The 20,544-nt window shown below is 40.1% G+C and overlaps 1 protein-coding gene across 6 annotated transcripts in view; it reads left to right on the top strand.

Moving 5' to 3' along the window:
* The window catches only part of FREM1 (FRAS1 related extracellular matrix 1), a 189,892-nt gene that overhangs the window by 56,834 nt on the left and 112,514 nt on the right, over positions 1 to 20,544 (top strand). For all 6 annotated transcript variants that reach the window (XM_075209793.1, XM_075209801.1, XM_075209811.1 and 3 more), the window contains exons 7-12: positions 1,528 to 1,636; positions 2,463 to 2,594; positions 10,326 to 10,670; positions 12,378 to 12,520; positions 14,238 to 14,437; positions 20,337 to 20,427. In XM_075209793.1, coding sequence (XP_075065894.1) covers positions 1,528 to 1,636; positions 2,463 to 2,594; positions 10,326 to 10,670; positions 12,378 to 12,520; positions 14,238 to 14,437; positions 20,337 to 20,427 — 1,020 coding nt within the window. The remainder of the gene's footprint in view (positions 1 to 1,527; positions 1,637 to 2,462; positions 2,595 to 10,325; positions 10,671 to 12,377; positions 12,521 to 14,237; positions 14,438 to 20,336; positions 20,428 to 20,544) is intronic.

Genomic DNA, 20,544 nt, shown 5'->3' with positions numbered 1-20,544 from the left:
ACACTCCTCCATCACATTACCTAAAGAATGAAAATAAATTATATTGGGTGCTAATTAACTATTAATAGATACTGTCAATATTTTAAAAATAACAATGGCAGAAAATTGGCTGTCTCAATCTTATTCAAAATATCTATAGACATATCTATAAAACAAAGTGTATATATAGCAGAAACATATATAATTAAAAAATGTTTATTAGCATAAAAAAATAAAATGGATTAAAACATACATATTTCCATACAGACAGCATATATTCATTATTTAAGTGGCTACATATATTGAAAAATTGAGTTATACAAGACAAAAATGTTCCAAGATATAATAAACCTTTTAGAAAAGTCTGGGTTATAGTCATAAAAATTGTGGTATACATTTGGCCAAAATACATCTGTTGACGCATATATCTATAAGCAAGTCAAGTCCTATTAATAATAATAATGCATGCCTTATATGAACATAAAATATTATTTATATGTAAAGTCATATAGCAGAAATACTTTATTATTCTGTGCAGTCTAACCCCCACCCCCCCTGCAGATTTTCTTCACCAACTCCAACTACATAAACAGTAAACTCATATAAGAGCACAAAAAAGCATCTAAAGTTAGTATACCTATATATCATACATAGTAAAACAAGGGTGTAACTTCCATAATAGGTTCCAGGTAAATTGATATATCAAAATGTAAATTTGCTATATTAAAGTTACTGAATAATGATCTCTCTACTTTTCTGCATTTTTCTGTATTCAGTTGTATTCTCTTTCTTGGCTTTCTCTCTGGAAGTATAAGATATATAGATAGATAGACAGCTGCATTTCAGATAAATAGCTCATTTTAGTCATTACTTTGCCACCATTATAATACACTGACTGTTATTATATTAAAGTTGGTGGCAAAAAATCTCAGCGTATCCCAACAAAAACATCTAAGGACTTTGAAGAACAAACATGATAAAGACGGCACTAACATTGCCTTTAACACTCAACCAAGCTCCTCCCCAGTGACAGTGTTGCAGATGTGACCTAATGACATTGCTTTGCTGCTGCAGTCAGGGAGGGTGTAGGGGAGCAGTGTGTGGGTCTGGACCATAGACTTCTCTCTGTCTACCCCCTGAGTAGGGGGTGGGACCCTTAGTCAGTTGGGCCCATGGGCAATTTTCCTGGTTCCCTTGTTGGGCCAGACCAACCCTGTCCACATATGTCTTGAGTAGCGAGTTAGACGGGAGTTTTATATATAGTGACTAATAATTAAAAAAATCACACTGTACCAGTGTACACTAAACACATATTACATTTATGGCATGCTTGTATAGTACACATGAGCCTCATTCTCCTATTGTTTCTTTTACTATGATCTTATAGCGGTTTCTTTCTATCCATCCTGCTCATCTTCCTTTCTTTGTGCTTAATGGATCATATAAATAGTGTTCTACAATTCAGTTTTCTTTGCTGTTGGCTTATCTTGCTTAGTTTATGTATGTAATTGTTTGCAATAATGAAACTGAGAAATTCTCCTTTTATAGGTGGAGTTTGAAGTTCACGATTTCTTTTTTGAAAGGAGTTCTCCCATCACAGTTTATATATCTATAAGGACAGCTGACACAAATGCCCCCCGTGTGTCCTGGAATATGGGTGAGTTTCTACATTTAATTTACTTGATATTAAAGTCAGTTATTAGTTTTGTGGTAGCACCACCCCATCAATATAACATTAAAATGTTATAGCCATAATGAAATTGTAACTGCTTGTAGCTTTTTTTTCCTTAATGAATTATTTTTATTCCATTTGGCAATGCTGTGTACTTCCTGACATTTCATTGTAGCTAGATGTATACTACAATAGTCTATACTAAACATGGTGATATCTTATGTGAGCTAAAACAATAAACATAATATCTAAGATAATTGAGAAGATTTTAGTAACATTCCATATATGAAGTTTTTATGTTTTCAACATGAACTTTAAAAAGAAACCAAAAAAAAACCACGTGTGATATTGTACCCTAAATACACCAGAAATATGTAACTGTGTAGTCTACATCTTTAGGATCGTACCATACCAATCAGCAATACTTTTCATTCATTGGTTTCATCAGATAAATGGGTTGGTGGACCGTAGCAAAGTATGGGAAAAACATGTTGCTTGTATGAAATGTTTTTTGATAATATTATTGTTATTATTATTATTATTATTATTATTATTATTATTATTATTATTACATCATATAACAGGTTTAAAATGAATCATGTGACCGAAGTGTACAAGGCCAAAATCTAGCACAAAAAGGTGCTTCTTTACAATTAACTTTGTCCCTGCTGTCTGTTGAACAGTGGTGCTCTAATTCTGTGTCTCCTAGGCTCACATAGTAGTGACAACTTGTGGCACATCTCTATATGGGAAATTTGTGAGATAGTAATTTAATGTAGAATTAATCTGAAAATTAATTTGCTCTGTATAGGTCTTGATCTCTTGGAAGGTCAGTCTCGAGCAATCACATGGGAACAGTTTCAAGTGGTAGATAATGATAATATCAATGCAGTTCGCCTGGTCATTGTGGATGGGTTGCAGCATGGACGTATTACTTTAAGAGGTAAAACTGCATGTTTTTTCTTGTGCAATCAATATCTGTTACACAAATTATTTCTGTGTCGCAATTTTAAAAGGAAATTATTACTTTAATGGGCAGAACTTTAGTCAGTGACAAATGGTTTCCATAGACTAGAATATTAAAATGTGATCACATTTTCCTTCCAACATTAACTGTATTATACTTTAACAGATTATTTGGAATACAATTATAGAACATGGGAGTAAAGGAACAAATAGGTCAGCTGAACCCTTATGTCATGCACCCCTCTTCTGTGCATGCATGGAGGTGTGCGCGTATGCAAAGAAGCAGTGCTGGATTAAGGACAGGAGGGCCCCTGTGGTCCAATATGGCTATCATTCTAAACAAAAACACGGGCAATACTGTTTGCACTATTTTTAGGTGCACACAGCTCTCCCTTCACAAGCAGAGCAGTGTGAAGTGGTACATACCTCTGTTTTTGCAGATCCTTACTAAGCTGGACAGTCACTCAAATTTGGGACAGCCCCACCAGATTCAGGACAGTTGGCAGCAGGGGCTGGCTGGCAAATTTTTGCCCATGGGGCGAGACTAGGCTCAGCAACCTATTAGGAACATTTTAAAGGAAAAAAATGCAGGTATCCCAGTGATCCAGCCCAAGATAGCCCACTATAGGACTGGCCTGGTGGGCAGTTGACTCCACTGCTCCAACAGCCCAGGCAGTCCCTGGTTGGCAACTATCACTACCTGCAGTTGCTCATCTCTTTAGGTCAATTGCTGCTGGTCTGGATTCTGGAATGTTGGGCCTTCTATTCAAAAAAATTAAAAGACAGGTAAATGAAATTTAGAAAGCTTAAAACAGTCCCTACATTGGATCAATAGCACCTATGTTTAATAATTAGGCCTCCTTCAAGGGCCATTACTAGCATGTCTGGCAACCCCTGCAAAAAATAAATTTGCACCCTCCTCGATTATAAACTATTTCTTCATTCAATAATGCTTTCTTCTTTTAATACAAATCATATAATAAACTTTAATAAAGATAGTAATACAAATAAATACGTTAAACAGCGAACATGTATTGTTATATGAATAATATAAATGAAGAATATGTATTCTTTTGCAATAAAATTTTTAATTTTTGGCAAATTAATTTGGTGAGAAATATAGAAGAGAAAAATATGCCCCCTTCTTCATCACATTATGCCCCCTTCATTGCACAGTACCCTCCTTCATCATCATACTGTGCCTCCACCTTCATCACACTTTTGCCCCTTCATCACACTGTATCCCCCTTCATCATCACACTGTATCCATCAATGTACTGTGCCTCCTTCATCACACTGTGTCCTCTTCCATCATCACACTGTCCCCCTTCCACCATCACATTGTGCCCCCTCCTTTATCACACTTTTGCCTCTTCGTCACATTGTTTCCCCTTTATCACACTGTGCACCACTTCAACACACTGTGCCCTTTCATCATCACACTATGCCCCCTTCATTCCACAATGGCCTCCTTCATCATACTGTGCCTATTTGTTATCACACTCTGCCCCCGTTCATTATCAAACTGAGCCCGCCTTCACTATCACACTCTGCACCCCTTCATTATCACACTGTGCCTCCTTCTTTATCGCACCATGTCCTCTTTTATTAAACCACGCTGTCCTCCTTCACTATCACACTGTGCCCTTATTCACTATCACATGATGTCCCCCTTCACTATCACACTCTGCCCCTCTTCATTATCACACTGTGCCCTCTTTTATTATCCCACTGTGCCCCTTAAATTATCACACTGTGCCCTCCTTCACTATCACACTGTACCCTCCTTCACTATCACTGTGCTGTCCTTCACTATCACACTGTGCCCTCATTCACTATTACACTGTGCCCTCCATTATTATCAAACTGTGCCCCCTTCACTATCACACTGTCCCCTCCATTCTTTCCTCCCTCACCTCCGTTCTTTACTTACCTTTCTATGACCTTCTCTTCTCTTCTTCATCTTCTGTCTTCTTTTCTTAGGTGCTCCTCTCTGTGCGGCTCCTCACTGACAAGTGTCGAGACTTGATGACGTCACGCCCGACCGACACTGTCAGCAAGGGGCACAGAGGAAGGCGCCAAGTGCTGTAACCAGTGATTTTTTTTTTTGCTGGGCCAGTGACTTACAGGGAAGACAGGCGGGGGAAGCGCCTCTCTGACATGACGCCCCCCGCCTTGCTTACCCCACTTACTGCGTTCCGCCGGACCTGTCTCTCTCCCTGCAACTAGACCCAACATTAAATTACTAGTATTCATATTTGATAATAAAACTATTTCCCGCCAGCCAGCCCCAACATTAAATTAATAGTTAAATTAATAGTTTTCCCATTTAATAAATAAACCTATTTCCCTCCCCCAAATAGCCCCAGAAATAAACTAATAGCATTTACATGTAATAAATATACTTATTTCCCACAACCATTCCCAACATTAAAGAATTAATATTCACATTTAATAAATAACTCTTCTTCGCCCCACATTCAATTAATAGCCACCAATCCAACCCAGCATTAAATAAAAGGTCCCTTTAAATTAAAAAGCCCAACCATCACCCCACAAAAAAAAATAATAGCACACAACATTAATTAGCCCCCACCCACACTCGCTTACTATTAAATTTTGCTGTGTGGCTTTGCGAGTGTGACCCCCCTGCTGCAAAACTTTCCATGAAAACATACATTCATACATCCTATACTCATATGGCATATAAATAGATATACTAATAAAACACTCTGCAAAATAAAGTGTATTCTAGTATGACCATCAAAAATTTAACAAATAAAATTTAAGCAATAATTTAAACAATAATATTATAAACAAACATATGTTTTCAATGTTATGTATTCAATACATATTCATAAACACCCAAGTGCATAAGTACTGCATATATACTATTCACTATACTACATATATACTATTTATTAACATCATTGACATTAATAATAGATGAATAAATGCTATATGTGTGTAACAGGTGCTTGTGGGTAAGGCACTTTCTACACGTTGGTTTTAAGAAGAATTGTGCTCTATTGAAGAACTCAGAGAGCTGAAGTGAAATTAAACACTTCACAACTGTTAATTTTTAAATGGTGTTATCAGTCCATGTAACAATCATGAGCAAATAAAAATAAGTGCTTTCTTTAAGAGGGTTTATTTGGCAGGATGCATCACTGAGTGTATTTGCAGCTTCCAATGCTTAGTCTGCTTTCTTACTTTAATCTCTCTTGCTCTGCAGCTGCCACTTTCTTTTCACTTACTTTTTCTGCCTGGCTGTCTCTCCCTAGGTCTGTATGCAGAGCGTGTACTTTCTGTTTATGTTATCTCTTCAATTGCTTTAACTTTCATACTTTATGCTTCTCTCCTTCTTTATTTCCTTCTCCAGTCCACATTCTGCCATCACTAAGTCTTACCTACATACTTCTGCCTTTAGTTCTTTGCTAATAATGGTCTTCCATTTCTCTGAATTTGTACCTGCCTTTTTTGTGTCCTGCTATTCTCTCTGCACACAAACCCCTCCGCTTTATTTCATCCAATTTGGATAATGACAATGGGAATATGTTATCCTAAGCACATATCCATGGACACATTGTATTCTAGTGCTGTTACAGAGTTTTGTCAATAGAACAGAGCTCCGAATGAACAGCTGCTTCTGTGACGAGACGGAAGTCCTTCCTCTCTAGCATCACATCATCATCATCACCATTTATTTATATAGCGCCGCTGATTCCGCAGCGCTGTACAGAGAACTCATTCACATCAGTCCCTGCCCCATTGGAGCTTACAGTCTAAATTCCCTAACAAACACACACAGACAGAGAGAGAGAGAGAGAGAGAGAGAGAGGGAGAGACTAGGGTCAATTTTGTTCGCAGCCAATTAACCTACCAGTAAGTTTTTGGAGTGTGGGAGGAAACTGGAGCACCTAAGGAAACCCACGCAAACACAGGGAGAACATACAAACTCCACACAGATAAGGCCATGGTTGGGAATTGAACTCATGACTCCAGTGCTGTGAGGCAGAAGTCCTAACCACTTAGCCACCGTGCTGCCATCATTGCTGATGTAGCACGCATACTCTTACAGAGCAGCTGAGTAATAGGAAACAATCATTTTTCTATTACGATGACCTCAATTGCCCACTGCCATCAATCACAACTGCTTGTCCATTACCTATAGAAACAATACACAGAGATAACACATACAACACATACAAAGATGTCCATGAAATATCAAAAAAGGAAAATATCCAGGGTGCAAAATGATTATGTAGCTCACAAGATATGTAGAGGTAATTGGCCAAAAAAATGAAACACCAGGGTGAGTGAAAGACACAAGCATATTGAAAGAAAGGTCTTACATACAGATGTGACTAATTAAGCAAATAACATCTCAACATGGTCAGGTCATTCACATAAATGTCGGTCTGCCCTAGTTACCTATAATTATGGTTAACATTGAACTGAAAGTGAAAGACATAATCAGTGAAGGGCAGCAGTGGGGAAAATCCCTGTGGCTGTACCAGGCATCAGTAGTAAAGGTCAAGACCGCCTGGGACCCTTCCATGAGTCAGAACGTCTGACTACCCAGCAGGGCCGGATTAACCATAGGGCTAACTGGGCTACAGCCCAGGGACCTATGGCATCCAGGGGGCCCTTGAAAGTGCTCAGCAGCAGTATTGATCGATCGGGGGCGCCCCCGGCGCGATCAGTGCTGGTGAGCACTTTCACTGCGGTCCTTCCCCGGCGAGCTGTAGTCTCCTTACTGAGGAGATCTCGTGAGTTTCACTCTCACGAGATCTCCTCAGTAAAGAGCGTACAGCGCACTGGAGAAGGAGGTAAGTGCCGGGGGAAGAGAGGGGCCGCGGGCGGGCAGCTCGGATCATGGGTGGGGGGGCCCTCACGGGGGAATGGAGGCCCCCTTAGCCCAGGGGCCTCCATTCCCTTAATCCGTCACTGCTACCCAGGAAGACGTAGAGGGATTTTCAATGAGCGAGATATCCAGTGGAGGTACCTGAGCCTTCCTTCTTCATTACCACTATCTAATTCAAATTGTTTATTGACATTAATCCTCAAAGACAATTTGAAGTCATTCCCAGCAGGTCAATAGGGAGATTGTGGGGCAACGAAATCTCAGGCCAAGGGTACCAAAGGTACACTAGTGGAGAAAAAAACGGTGCTAGACGGAGAAGGTAGGGGTTGGTGTCTGATACAATACTAGCTGGGAATTATAGTTCTCGTTGGACTTTTGGAGCAATGAAGAATTTCGTTATTTCGCATTTCCATGTACAATTTGTGTTAACCTTCAGTCTTTTGGAGCAGCGTGTGCCCGCTTAAAGCTGGGTAGCACATGGCCAGAACCACTGCCGTATTGAGCAGTCAAGACAAAGACAATAGCCAAGACCACAAGCTTATCTCTTGTGTATATTCCTAGGTTATATGCGATAGCTGAGTCTATTATTGCTAATTTTGTTTACTACATATGTGATACATATGCTGTTATGGTGTGAAGTGAGTTTGATTTCACCCCAAAACTGTCTGTTTGGAGTGAGTTCTGAACCCCCACAAAGCAGTACATAGAAAGCCGTGTTCTGGTCTAGTGAGAATGGGAAACCTGTCCACAAACAAAGGCAGCACTCCATTTCACTGCAGCAGACTGGAAGATACTTCCCTTACCCAAGGGTTTTGTGTCAAGAGCATACTTCAGGATCGTCATATGTGTGCATTCATTCAAAGTGAAATGAACCGCCAGGGATGCAGATATCATACTATGGCAGGGACAGATCTAAAAATTTTTTTGTAGGGTGGGCAATTTTGACCCTGACATCTTTTTTACTTTTATCAATGGACTCCCTATGGCCGCACACTGGAGTATGCTGCCGACTGCTGTGCTTCTGTTGAAAACACAATCGGAGCATCCGGACAGGATTCTCTGTCTGCCGACCTGCCGACCACAGACCTGCAGCACGTGTTGTACAGCCGCAGGAAGAACGTCCCTGCTAGAGGGGGCGATTGCCCCGATTAAATACCTGAGTCATAGTTAACCAACAAGACACAGTCATAATGAGTGACTTTTTTGTGGAATAATGGTTCCGCATCCCTCCTTCACAATTCCAGTTATCGGTAGACATTATGCCACAGAGCATTTAGCTGCCTGCATTTGATGGCCCAACTCCCCTATTGTGTCACTTTATGTTACTATTTAATTTTTTTGTCCATTATTTGTGCCTGTCTCAGGGGATACAAACCCAAATGAACAAAATATATGTCTTCTAGCAACACCAGATCTAAAAACACACCTGCTTCTGCTCTGTCCATGATAAACAGGCTCTACTTCCAGTCTGGCAAAGTATTTTCTCTTCTAAAATGTTAAATATTTGATTCGTCTAAATCTCACATTATCTCCTAAATTCCACACTGAGAATATGACACTTTCACTGTCTGTTTGAGTTGAAGCACAGGACTGCAATATGTTATAAGCCTCTTGATCACTGGAGAGGTTAGAAGTCACCTTATTTAATTTTGCTAAACCCCTAAATAGCAGACTTGTAAATCCACCTAGATGTCAGATTTAAGTTGATAGCCCATAATCCTCTGACTATTAAATATTCAAAATAAATTGAATTTCCACAGGCCCGGAACAAATCGTTGAACTGAAAAATTGAGAGATTAGGGAAAATCTTGTAGTTTATGTGGCTCAGCTTTTTACACAAATAAGTTATACAAATTGGTATGGAACTTTGACAAATGGCAATGGACATTAGCAAATCTGAAATCAGTGATGTGTGATCTTACATTAGTGAGCAGTCTGTATATGTGTAACCCATAAGTAGTGTGTACAGCAAACTACTTTTCTCTCAGCTTCTCCATTCTTGTAATTCATACCACAAGACCATATACATGCAGCATATTATACTACTGTACAAAAATCAGTGTTTCCTTGTGTTTTAATATAACATTTACATGCACGGAAATACTAGTTATAAAGTAGAAAATAAATCCATGTTTGAAATACTGTGCATAAAATAACAACATAAACAGTCCATTTAAGCTCTATAAGTTACACACAACTGGTAACAGGGTCATATAGCTGCTAATATACAAGGTAAGAGACCATCACCTGCTCCAGAGAGGTCAAAACCATGTTTTGCTACCTTCTACCATATACAAATAATATATTGTTTTATCATGCACAGTTTTACTCTATACTTATGTATCATTAATAAAGGTTCAGGTGGGTCCATGTACTCTATTAGGAAATACACTCTGGGACTCTGAAAATCCCAGTTACATCTGTGCCTGGAAGCTCTGTCATTTATCCTTATATGCCTATAAGTCATACTTGCCAACTGGGAGACTCCCGAAATTCGGGTCAGTCTCCCGGGCTCCCGCGAGAGCTGGCATTTCTCCCGCATCCCGGAATTCCCTTATTAAAATGACGCGATTCACCGAGAATTGCGTCATTTTGGCCCCGCCTCCGTGACAAAACGTCATTTTACTCGTGGGGGCGGGGCCAAAATGACGAGATTTGAGGTGCCCCAACCCCTCCCGCCCATTAGTCACGCCGCTTACTGAAAGTAGGCAAGTATGCTATAAGTGTAGAAGGTAACCAAAACTAGCATAGCTATTTCTGGTTATGTAATGTTATAATTATGTAATTGAAACACAAATGTTTCAAGTTTTTCTAACAAACACTCTTTTGTTTTGCAACCAGGAGGCAAAGGATTCATGTTCACACTAAAAGACATACAAGCTGGAGTTGTCTGCTATCATCATGACGACAGTGACACAACCAAAGATTTTGTCGTTTTCAGAATATTTGATGGGCGCCACAGCATTCGACACAAATTCCCTATTAATATCCTTCCCAAAGATGACAGCCCTCCTATTCTCATCACAAATACCATCATTGACCTCTTGGAAGGTCAAACTGTTCTCATTCAAAGCTCAATGCTATGTGCCTCTGACATGGACTCAAGTGATGATTATATTCACTTCAATATTACTAAGCAATCAGTGGCTGGGAACATCATGAAGAAGCCAGGACAGAATGCTTTAGGTATCACTTTCAGTACATATTTTTATTTTTCATTATAGCTAGATATATTTGATCATATGCAGAAATCATAAGTAGCACCTAATTCAGTGTTGTGAAACTACAAGTCCAAGCATGCTTTGCCAATATATAGCAGCTTATTGCTGGAAGGGTATGCTGGAACTTAGCCAACACTGACATAATTGATCTGTGTATGTATACAAAGACTGTATCTGTCCACCAGTAAATCAAGTTATAGTCTAAATTATGACTGAAAATTATATATTATATGTGTACATTACATTTTAGACCCTAAATACATAATTGCATACAACATAAACAAGGGTGTAACTAACATAGGCGCAGCTGCTATTGGCCCTACACCTGAGATGGGCACACCATCCTTGCCATGTGTATGTGTGAGGTTTTGACATTTGGCATTACATGGAGGCCCTTACAAATTTTGCTATGGGGCCCACAAATGTTTAGTTACATTCCTGAACATAAATATGTATTTAATAGTCTTGTTAACACTTGTTAACAAATTGCTGTTTTCCATGTTTTACTTGAGTCAAATAGTCCCACAGAGGTTGGCTGTTATTAGAGTGCCTGGTAATTTAAATTAAATTGTTTTATCCACACCTAGATCCGACAATAAACTCATACAGCGGACTTATTAACCTAGTTTCATCAATATTTCCCATACAGCTAAATTTTATTGTGTTATAAAAGCTCTCACTATTAAGCTTTAACAACATATAGTTCTGGGGCTAAATGTATCAAGGGGAGAGTTTTCCGGTGGGTTTGAAAAGTGGAGATGTTGCCTATAGCAACCAATCAGATTCTAGCTATCAGTCTGTAGAATGTACTAAATAAATGATAGCTAGAATCTGATTGGCTTTTCAAACCCGCCGGAAAACTCTCAGCTTGATACATTTACCCTTGGTCTCTGTTTTCTTGTTACCAGATTCCTTTTAGGCAACACATAGAAAAGCACCAAATCATAATTAAATCAAAAAAAATTGTTATACCAGCCTGGGATATTACCTTGTTTACATGCTTTTGCTGGAAAAGCCAAACATACACTTACATTACAACAATATCTACAAATCCCCCGGTATCGTTGGTCTCAATCATGATTAGAGAAGTTTATAAATCCAATCCGCAGATGACTGCAATCTGTCTGTGTGTGCGGTCATCTGCCAATCAGACTAAGATGCCCTTAGTGTGATTTTCCCACTCAACATACCAATATGGCAAAACATGATTGTGTGTGACTGGATTAAGAGATGGTTGTAACATGATTAACATGTGCCATACTTAAAATTATTACAATAAACACATTTCATTGTTTTGAAAAACCAAAAGCAAATATTCCAAACTAATGATCTTCTCTGGCTCCTGGGCTTGTAAATAACAGATTTCTGTTAGCAAACTGCAGTTGTTAAGTCAAGTATGACTTCTTGTTTTTAAACATGCACAATGTTGGATAATCATCATATAAGTGGATCCATGCTGTGAGTTTGTGTGGGCATGTACAGCAGTTTTACATTACAATGGTTCTGCCACAAATTTGACATGTAAAAAAGACAAAACGTTCCAGTGCATAATTATCATTTATTTTGCTAATAAGTTTCGGATTTGTTTTAGAATCATGCCATTGGGAAAACTTTACAAATATTACAATATTTGTTTTTTTAATATTTAATATTTATTTATTCCTGCCATAAGCTTATCCTGTAACAACTTTCCTGCAAAGAGACTTATTCAGTGGCATTATTTATTATAAGCATCATGGAGGAGAAATTTTTGAAGATTCGTTTGAGTTTATTCTCACTGACAGTCATGTTCCGCCTAACCTCTCTGGTCCTCAGGTATGTAATGTCTGTCTGAAAACAACTGTCAACTCAAGGGCTCATACACAATACATAGTGCTTTTACCCAGGGCCAAAACTGACGCTTCTTGGAGCCACCCTAGGGGTGTGATTGCATGGTAACCCCCCAGACTGTGCAGGCTGCCTAGCAAGAGCCGAGGCTGCGCATGGAGCCTAGGAGGGTTGTGACTGTGCGGACCAGTAAGAAGCTATTAGTCCGAGCAGTCACTTTGCCCAACTTTTAAAGAGGCATAGTTGGGGTCACATATGTGGTCAAAGCCCCATATATCACTACCAAAATCTGGCAGGCTAGCCACTGAGGAAGCCCTGGGTACCTAGTAACTGCCACCCCCCTCTCCCCACTCCTGGTTTTACCTGTGGAGCAATGAGGTGCATCCAATGACAAGTGATGACTAGAACGTGTGTAATTATAGAGATCATTAGTATCTATTGTGAGTGCAACTGAAAAGTATATATTACTATATTAAGTGTTTACAGAGTGAGTGCTCCATTGTGCTCTGGTAATGATCTGGAGTGTGAAATACTCTTGTACATGGACACAGGTCTGAGCAGTTTTGCACAATTTTCCATCATGTAATTGATGAGTAAACCACAATTACTTTACCTAGTGTGTATAAGCCCTAAGTTTAAAATGATGTTAGTTATTCAAGAATGTTTCTATATTTTTTTCTATTAAAGTGGACCTGTCACCCACACGCATTGGGGCTATCCCTTTTGTTTCCTCTCTATTTTATAAAAACCAGTGATAATATGGAGGCGCTGCCTGACTAATATTCATAATACCCAACTTATATTCACAAGGTATTGGCTCATAGAGAATTAATAGGATACATCACTATGGATATTATTTCCATAGTCTATGTAGGTAACACATCTACTTTGATATTACTACCATCAGCAAACTACATTATATGTAATGTAAATCTTGAAGCAGGTGCAGGTAATTGCCTTGTTCTCTCTCATCTACAGTAGATTTAGATCTGTATTTGGGATGAACATTTTGCAGTTTCCTGTTTACTTTAATGGGGTCAAAGGAGTACCCCGATTTCCATCACACAGTCACAGGGGTAGATTTATTAAACTTTCTAAAAAGGAAAAATGAACGTGTTGCCCAAAGCAAGCAACCAATCACATTCTAGCTATCATTTTCTAGAATATACTGGAGAAATGAAAGCTAGAATCTGGTTGATTGCTATGCGCAACATCTCCACTTTTCCTTTTTAGATGCTATAGTAAACCCACCCCACAGTCTTGATACTCCAGCATGCCAGGGGACCAAGGTTGTGTTGTTATATAAATTACATCTTACCTGAAGCATGTCATTTAGATATTGAACATGTGGGTATTAACAAACTTACAGACTTACACATGTTTTTTTAGGTCATGGCTAGTTTTGGTTACAAACCTTGTTGCAATTTTATAATGCACGTCTTTTATTAATTATGTGATTATTATGTTATTATATGATTTACAAGGATCCATATCCACATGTCCAAAGATAGAATAAATTAGGAAGTTGAATAAAGTAGGTCATTCACGCAATCCTACAGTGTGATGAAAATATTTAAATATCGTATGCTAGGCACTGTCAATGAGACTCACACATCTTAAAATTAAATAACATGTTTCTCTTGGGTTGCAGTAAATGCAATGGAGAGGAACAAAGAATCATCCTACATACTTTTTTTGTTTCTAGTCCGTGATCATACATATAACACCAGTGGATGATCAACTTCCCAAGGAGGTCCCTGGAACAGTTCGGCATTTGATTGTTAAGGAAACCGAGATTGTTTACATTACAAAGAAGCAGCTACATTTCATAGACACTGAATCTCCGGAAAGAGAACTCATTTATACAGTTACTACCCCTCCATGTCGTTCATCATCATCTACCAGGTAATAAGATGCAGAGCAAGAGCCAGTCGTCAATCACTGCTGCACCTTAATATAGACCTAATGTGCCAGCCCATGTGAATGGTTATAGGTGTTCAGGGCCGGACTGGGACTAAAAATCAGCCCTGGCATTTAAAGCACACAGGCCCACCTCTGTTGATTAGCAGGAAAAAAAAATGTGTGCCGCAGTGCAGTGGCGGTGCCGCCAAGGGCGTAGCTACATTATGTTGGGGGCGTGGTCAAAATGGTGCATTGATACATACATTATAATAAAACATTACATTTATCAGACCCTCCCCATCCACATTACGCCACCCCCCCCAGATACATTATGACACCCCCAGCCCACTGTACTTATCTATGCTTCTGATGCTGCTAACATTCCTGTAGAGTGAGCAGGGAAGCTCTTAGTCTCATGAGATTAATAAATCTTGTGAGACTTAGAGCTCCTCGGCTTGCTCTGCAGGCTGTGCCATGTCCGGGACGGAGCACAGATCCTCCTGCTGACCAACTGGATTAAGGCTCGGGGGGCCCGGGCACTTAAGTCAGGGGGGATCCTATGATGTAATTTGGCTATTAGACAAATTTTTGACAAATACAAAGGCAATACTGTGTGCACTACTGTTAGGTGCATGCAGTTCTGCCTTAACAGGCAGTACAGTGTGAAACAGGACATATCTCCCAACTGTTCTTGTAGTCAGACCAAATCCTGACTAAGTGGGACTGTCACCCACCAAATTCAGAACAGTTGGCAGACTGTCCTGGTCTCTCCTACCTGTCTTGTCATGGTCACCATTTGTGGCTGCTGGTGTCTTTAGATCAGTTGCTGCTTGTCTGGATCCTGGAATGCTGGATGCCCTATTTGGAGAAAAAAATGAGCAGTTGAAATTTAGCCCTGGTGTTAAATCAATATAGCATCGATGTTTTAAAATTAGGCCTCACTGCAGCCACAACATTAAAATACTAGTATTCACATTTGATAAATACATCTATTTCCCTCCAACTAGCCCTGACATTAAATAGTATTCCCATTTAATAAATAAAACTATTTCCCTCTCTCCAAAGCACCCCAGCATTAAATTAAAAATGCAATCACCCCATCTGAAATTGATAGGCCCCACTATTAAATTGCCCCCACCATCACCCCACAAATTGAATAGCACCCAATAATTAGGCCCCACCTGCAATTCCCTATTAGATTAACAGCCTACCTCCCATATTATATTAAGAGCTACCCATACACACATTATTGTCATACACCGGCCCTCACACACACACACATTATGGTCATACACCGGCCCACACACACATACTATAGTTATATTGTTACACACATACACACTATAATCATACCCTGTCCCACACACACACATACTATAGTTATACTGTCACACACATACACACTATAATCATAAAGGTCATTCTTTGGATATTTTTTTGGGGGTTATTTTTTTGGTTATTTGTATTCATTGTCATTCAGAGCTTGATTTATATATTTTTTAACTTTGTCGATCCCATTTTTATTGGCGCCTGTCAGTAAATTCTGTGTTATTTTTTGTTCCACTATAATCATACCCTGTCACACAAATAGCTCCTCTGTCACACAAATAGCTCCCCTGTCACACAAATAGCTCCACTGTCACACAAATAGCTCCCCTGTCACACAAATAGCTCCCCTGTCACTCAGATAGATCCTCTGTCACACATATAGATCCTGTCACACAAATAGCTCCCCTGTCACACAAATAGCTCCCGTCACTCATATAGATCCCCTGTCACACATATAGATCCCCTGTCACACATATAGTTCCCCTGTCACTCATATAGAACTCCTGTCACTTATATAGATCCCCTGTCACTTATATAGTTCCCCTGTCACACAAATAGCTCCCCTGACACACAAATAGCTCCCCTGTCACACATATAGATCCCCTGTCACACATATAGCTCCCCTGTCACTCATATAGATCCCCTGTCACACATATAGATCCCCTGTCACACATATAGCTCCCCTGTCACACAAATAGCTCCCCTGTCACTCATATAGATCCCCTGTCACACATATAGATCCCCTGTCACACATATAGATCCCCTGTCACTCATATAGAACCCCTGTCACACATATAGCTCCCCTGTCACACAAATAGCTCCCCTGTCACACATATAGATCCCTTGTCACACAAATAGCTCCCCTGTCACACAAATAGCTCCCCTGTCACACATATAGATCCCCTGTCACACATATAGCTCCCCTGTCACACATATAGATTCCCTGTCACACATATAGATCCCCTGTCACACATATAGCTCCCCTGTCACACAAATAGCTCCCCTGTCACACATATAGATCCCCTGTCACACAAATAGCTCCCCTGTCACACATATAGATCCCCTGTCACTCATATAGATCCCCTGTCACTCATATAGATCCCCTGTCACACAAATAGCTCCCCTGTCACTCATATAGATCCCCTGTCACACATATAGATCCCCTGTCTGTCACACATATAGCTCCCCTGTCACACATATAGATCCCCTGTCACACAAATAGCTCCCCTGTCACACATATAGATCCCCTGTCACTCATATAGATCCCCTGTCACACATATAGCTCCACTGTCACACAAATAGCTCCCCTGTCACTCATATAGATCCCCTGTCACACATATAGATCCCCTGTCTGTCACACATATAGCTCCCCTGTCACACAAATAGCTCCCCTGTCACACATATAGATCCCCTGTCACACAAATAGCTCCCCTGTCACTTATATAGATCCCCTGTCACTTATATAGATCCCCTGTCACACATATAGATCCCCTGTCAGACATATAGATCCCCTGTCACACAAATAGCTCCCCTGTCACTTATATAGCTCCCCTGTCACTTATATAGATCCCCTGTCACACATATAGATCCCCTGTCACACATATAGCTCCCCTGTCACACATATAGATCCCCTGTCACACAAATAGCTCCCCTGTCACTTATATAGATCCCCTGTCACTTATATAGATCCCCTGTCACACATATAGATCCCCTGTCACACATATAGCTCCCCTGTCACACATATAGATCCCCTGTCACACAAATAGCTCCCCTGTCACTTATATAGATCCCCTGTCACACATATAGATCCCCGTCACACAAACTAACCGCCCCACCTCTTACCTTGTGCCCTCCGCGGCGCGCTGTGTAGTCTCTCCTAACACATGGTGCTCGTCCCATGTGACATCTCCAGAGCCATTTATAGAAGAGAGGGGAGGAGGGGAGGCGCGGCCACACCAGGAAGTAAGTGTAGTGCCGACCCCACCGCTCAGCACACAGACTGTCATGCCGAATTCTGGCATGACAGTCTGTGTGCTGAGCGATGGGGCCGGCCAGCTAGTAACCGGCCCATCTGACCATCGGCCCTTCTGGCATTTGCCAGAAGTGCCAGATGGCCAGTCCGGCCATGTAGGTGTTTTATGTTTATATATTCTTCTACATCTTAATACTACACTATTTTGTGGTGCCCCTTGAGTTTCTGCCTTTATGTTTAATACTAAATTTGGCACTGTGCACAGCCCAAGGTGACTAGTTGGTCCTAAACAAATATATAAAATATGCTGTAAGGATGCATAGATGTAAAGGACCTCATAAATAGTTGATGTAACATAGTAACATAGTTGATGAGGTTGAAATAAGACACCAGTTCATCAAGTTCAACCTATTTTGGATGTCCTGCGATCCTGCACTTATATTTGAAATTGATCCAGAGTAAGCAACCGCCAGTCTGTTTCAATTGTGAAAATCCCCCCAGACTCAATATTGCAGTCCTATTTTTACCCTATATCCACTACTATCCTTCATTTTAATTAACGGTCATATCGCTAAAAATTTGTCTAACCCTTTCTTAAACATATCTATAGAATCTGCCATCACAACCTTCCCTGGCAATGAATTCCAACTGCCCTTACTGTAAAGAACCCCTTCCTTTGCTGGTTGTGAAATTTCCTCTCCTCTAACCTTAAGGGGTGACTGCGTGTCCTGTGTATAGTCCTTGGGGTAAAAAGTTCCCATGAAAGTTCTCTGTATTGACCCTTAATGTATTTGTACATAGTAATCATATCTCCCCTTAGACGCCTCTTTTCTAAAGTAAACATGCCTAAACTGGGTAACCTTTCCTCATAACTTAATGACTCCATACCCTTTATCAATTTTGTCGCCCTTCTCTGAACCCTTTCTAGTTCCAAATTATCTTTTTTATAGAGTGGTGCCCAGAACTGTACTGCATATTCAAGATGTGGTCTTAGCAACGATTTATACAGTGGCAAAATTACACTGTCTTCCCTTGCATCTATGCCCCTTTTTATGCATGCCAATACTTTGTTTGCCCTTGCAGCTGCTGCTTGACTACGAGCACTTCCAAATCCTTTTCCATTATAGGATCTCCTAAATTAATTCCATTTAGTTTATAGATTGCGTTCTTGTTTTTGATCCCTAAATGCATAACCTTACATTTATCTATGTTAAACCTCATATTCCATTTTGGCCGCCCAATCCTCCAGTTTATTTAAGTCCCTCTGTTGAGAAGCTACATCTTGCTCTGATTTTATTACCTTACAGAGTTTAGTGTCATATGCAAAAAATAGAAACTTTACTCTCTAAATCATCACCAAGGTCATTAATAAATATATTAAAAAGGAGTGGCCCCAGCACGGAACCTTGAGGTACTCCACTTAAGACTTTTGACCAATTAGAAAATGTTCCATTTATCACAACTCTCTGTTCCCTATTCTCTAACCAGTTTTCGATCCAAGGACAAATGTTGATTCCTAAATCCAGTTCCCTTATTTTGTAAACCAACCTCTTGTGTGGCCCTGTATCAAAGGCCTTTGCACAGTACTTCATACCTCACAATGATAGCATTCTTCTGCATAGCAAATGACCACCATTCTAATATCCAGCTAATGATAGTCAATATCTTATCCATAAAACACCCATTATTATCTGAAAATATTTTACATATACCCCCCAACGCTATAAATATATTGCACAGAGATAAGCAACCATTACCAGCCATGTTATGCAGACATAATCGCCCCTACACACACACAAAACACACACACTGCAAGTCGCATATTGCCAGATTGCAGACTTTCCTCAATTACCAGCCACATGATGTATTGATTACAGCACCCAAGTGCCAGACACCTGTTGCATATATACCCCCCTCCTTAACCATGCACAGATGCCAGCCATCTGCTGGACAGATTCAAAGCATGTGATGCACATATGTTGTACAGGTTACTCCCAACTGCCAGACATCTGTTGCACAGATATCCCTTTTGTTAGTACTATTTTGCACAAATTACCTCCACAACTTCGAAACACCAGTGGCATAAGTATCTTCAGCTTCCTACCACCTGTTGTACAGTTACTCCCTACAGCTGCCATCCAGCTGTTGCACAGGTACCCACTTTGCAAGTCGCAAGTTACACTGATTACCCTTCTCCACCCCCCCCCCTTGTCCCATAAACACACCAGTTAATAGGTCTACTTCTGAGTCTCCCAGCAATTCCTCATCTGTGATAAATGAGTGCTCATCGATCCTGACTGATCCCAGAAGTTGACTGAAAGTAGTGCCGCTGTAGTGGTGATACAGGCATAAAGGTAGTAAGTTTGGATGACCAAAGCACAATGACCAGTTTGGTGATGGCTGTACCAGAAAACGGCCAGTGTGTGGATCTGTGTGTGGAGGGCTGAAAAATTATGAGCTGTCGCACAGCAGCACACCATACAGGGAACATTGTCTGTCAGCAGATATCATGGACCAAAATGAAGCTTGTAATACTGTCCTTTTATTAAAATCTTGAAAATTAAACATGTTCATTATTTTTCTTTAAATTTTTCTGTGCAGTGATCTAGAAGCTGGGAAGATTGTCCTAGTAGAAACTATCCCTAAATTTGTAAAGGATCACACAGCTAATGTGGCATCAACATTCACCCAGGTAAGACCTCCCTGTAACTTGGCAAGTGTAAGCATTTGACATGGGTGTTCAAGGCAAATATTGCCATAGAACCACCCCCCCCCATCAAGCTATTTAGATAGAAGAATATTGTAGGAT

Source organism: Mixophyes fleayi, chromosome 1, assembly GCF_038048845.1.
Source record: "Mixophyes fleayi isolate aMixFle1 chromosome 1, aMixFle1.hap1, whole genome shotgun sequence".
In the NCBI taxonomy this organism is placed as follows: Eukaryota; Metazoa; Chordata; class Amphibia; order Anura; family Limnodynastidae; genus Mixophyes; species Mixophyes fleayi.
The sequence above is the reverse complement of the archived record's forward strand: the minus strand, read 5'-3'. Positions and strand labels throughout refer to the sequence as shown.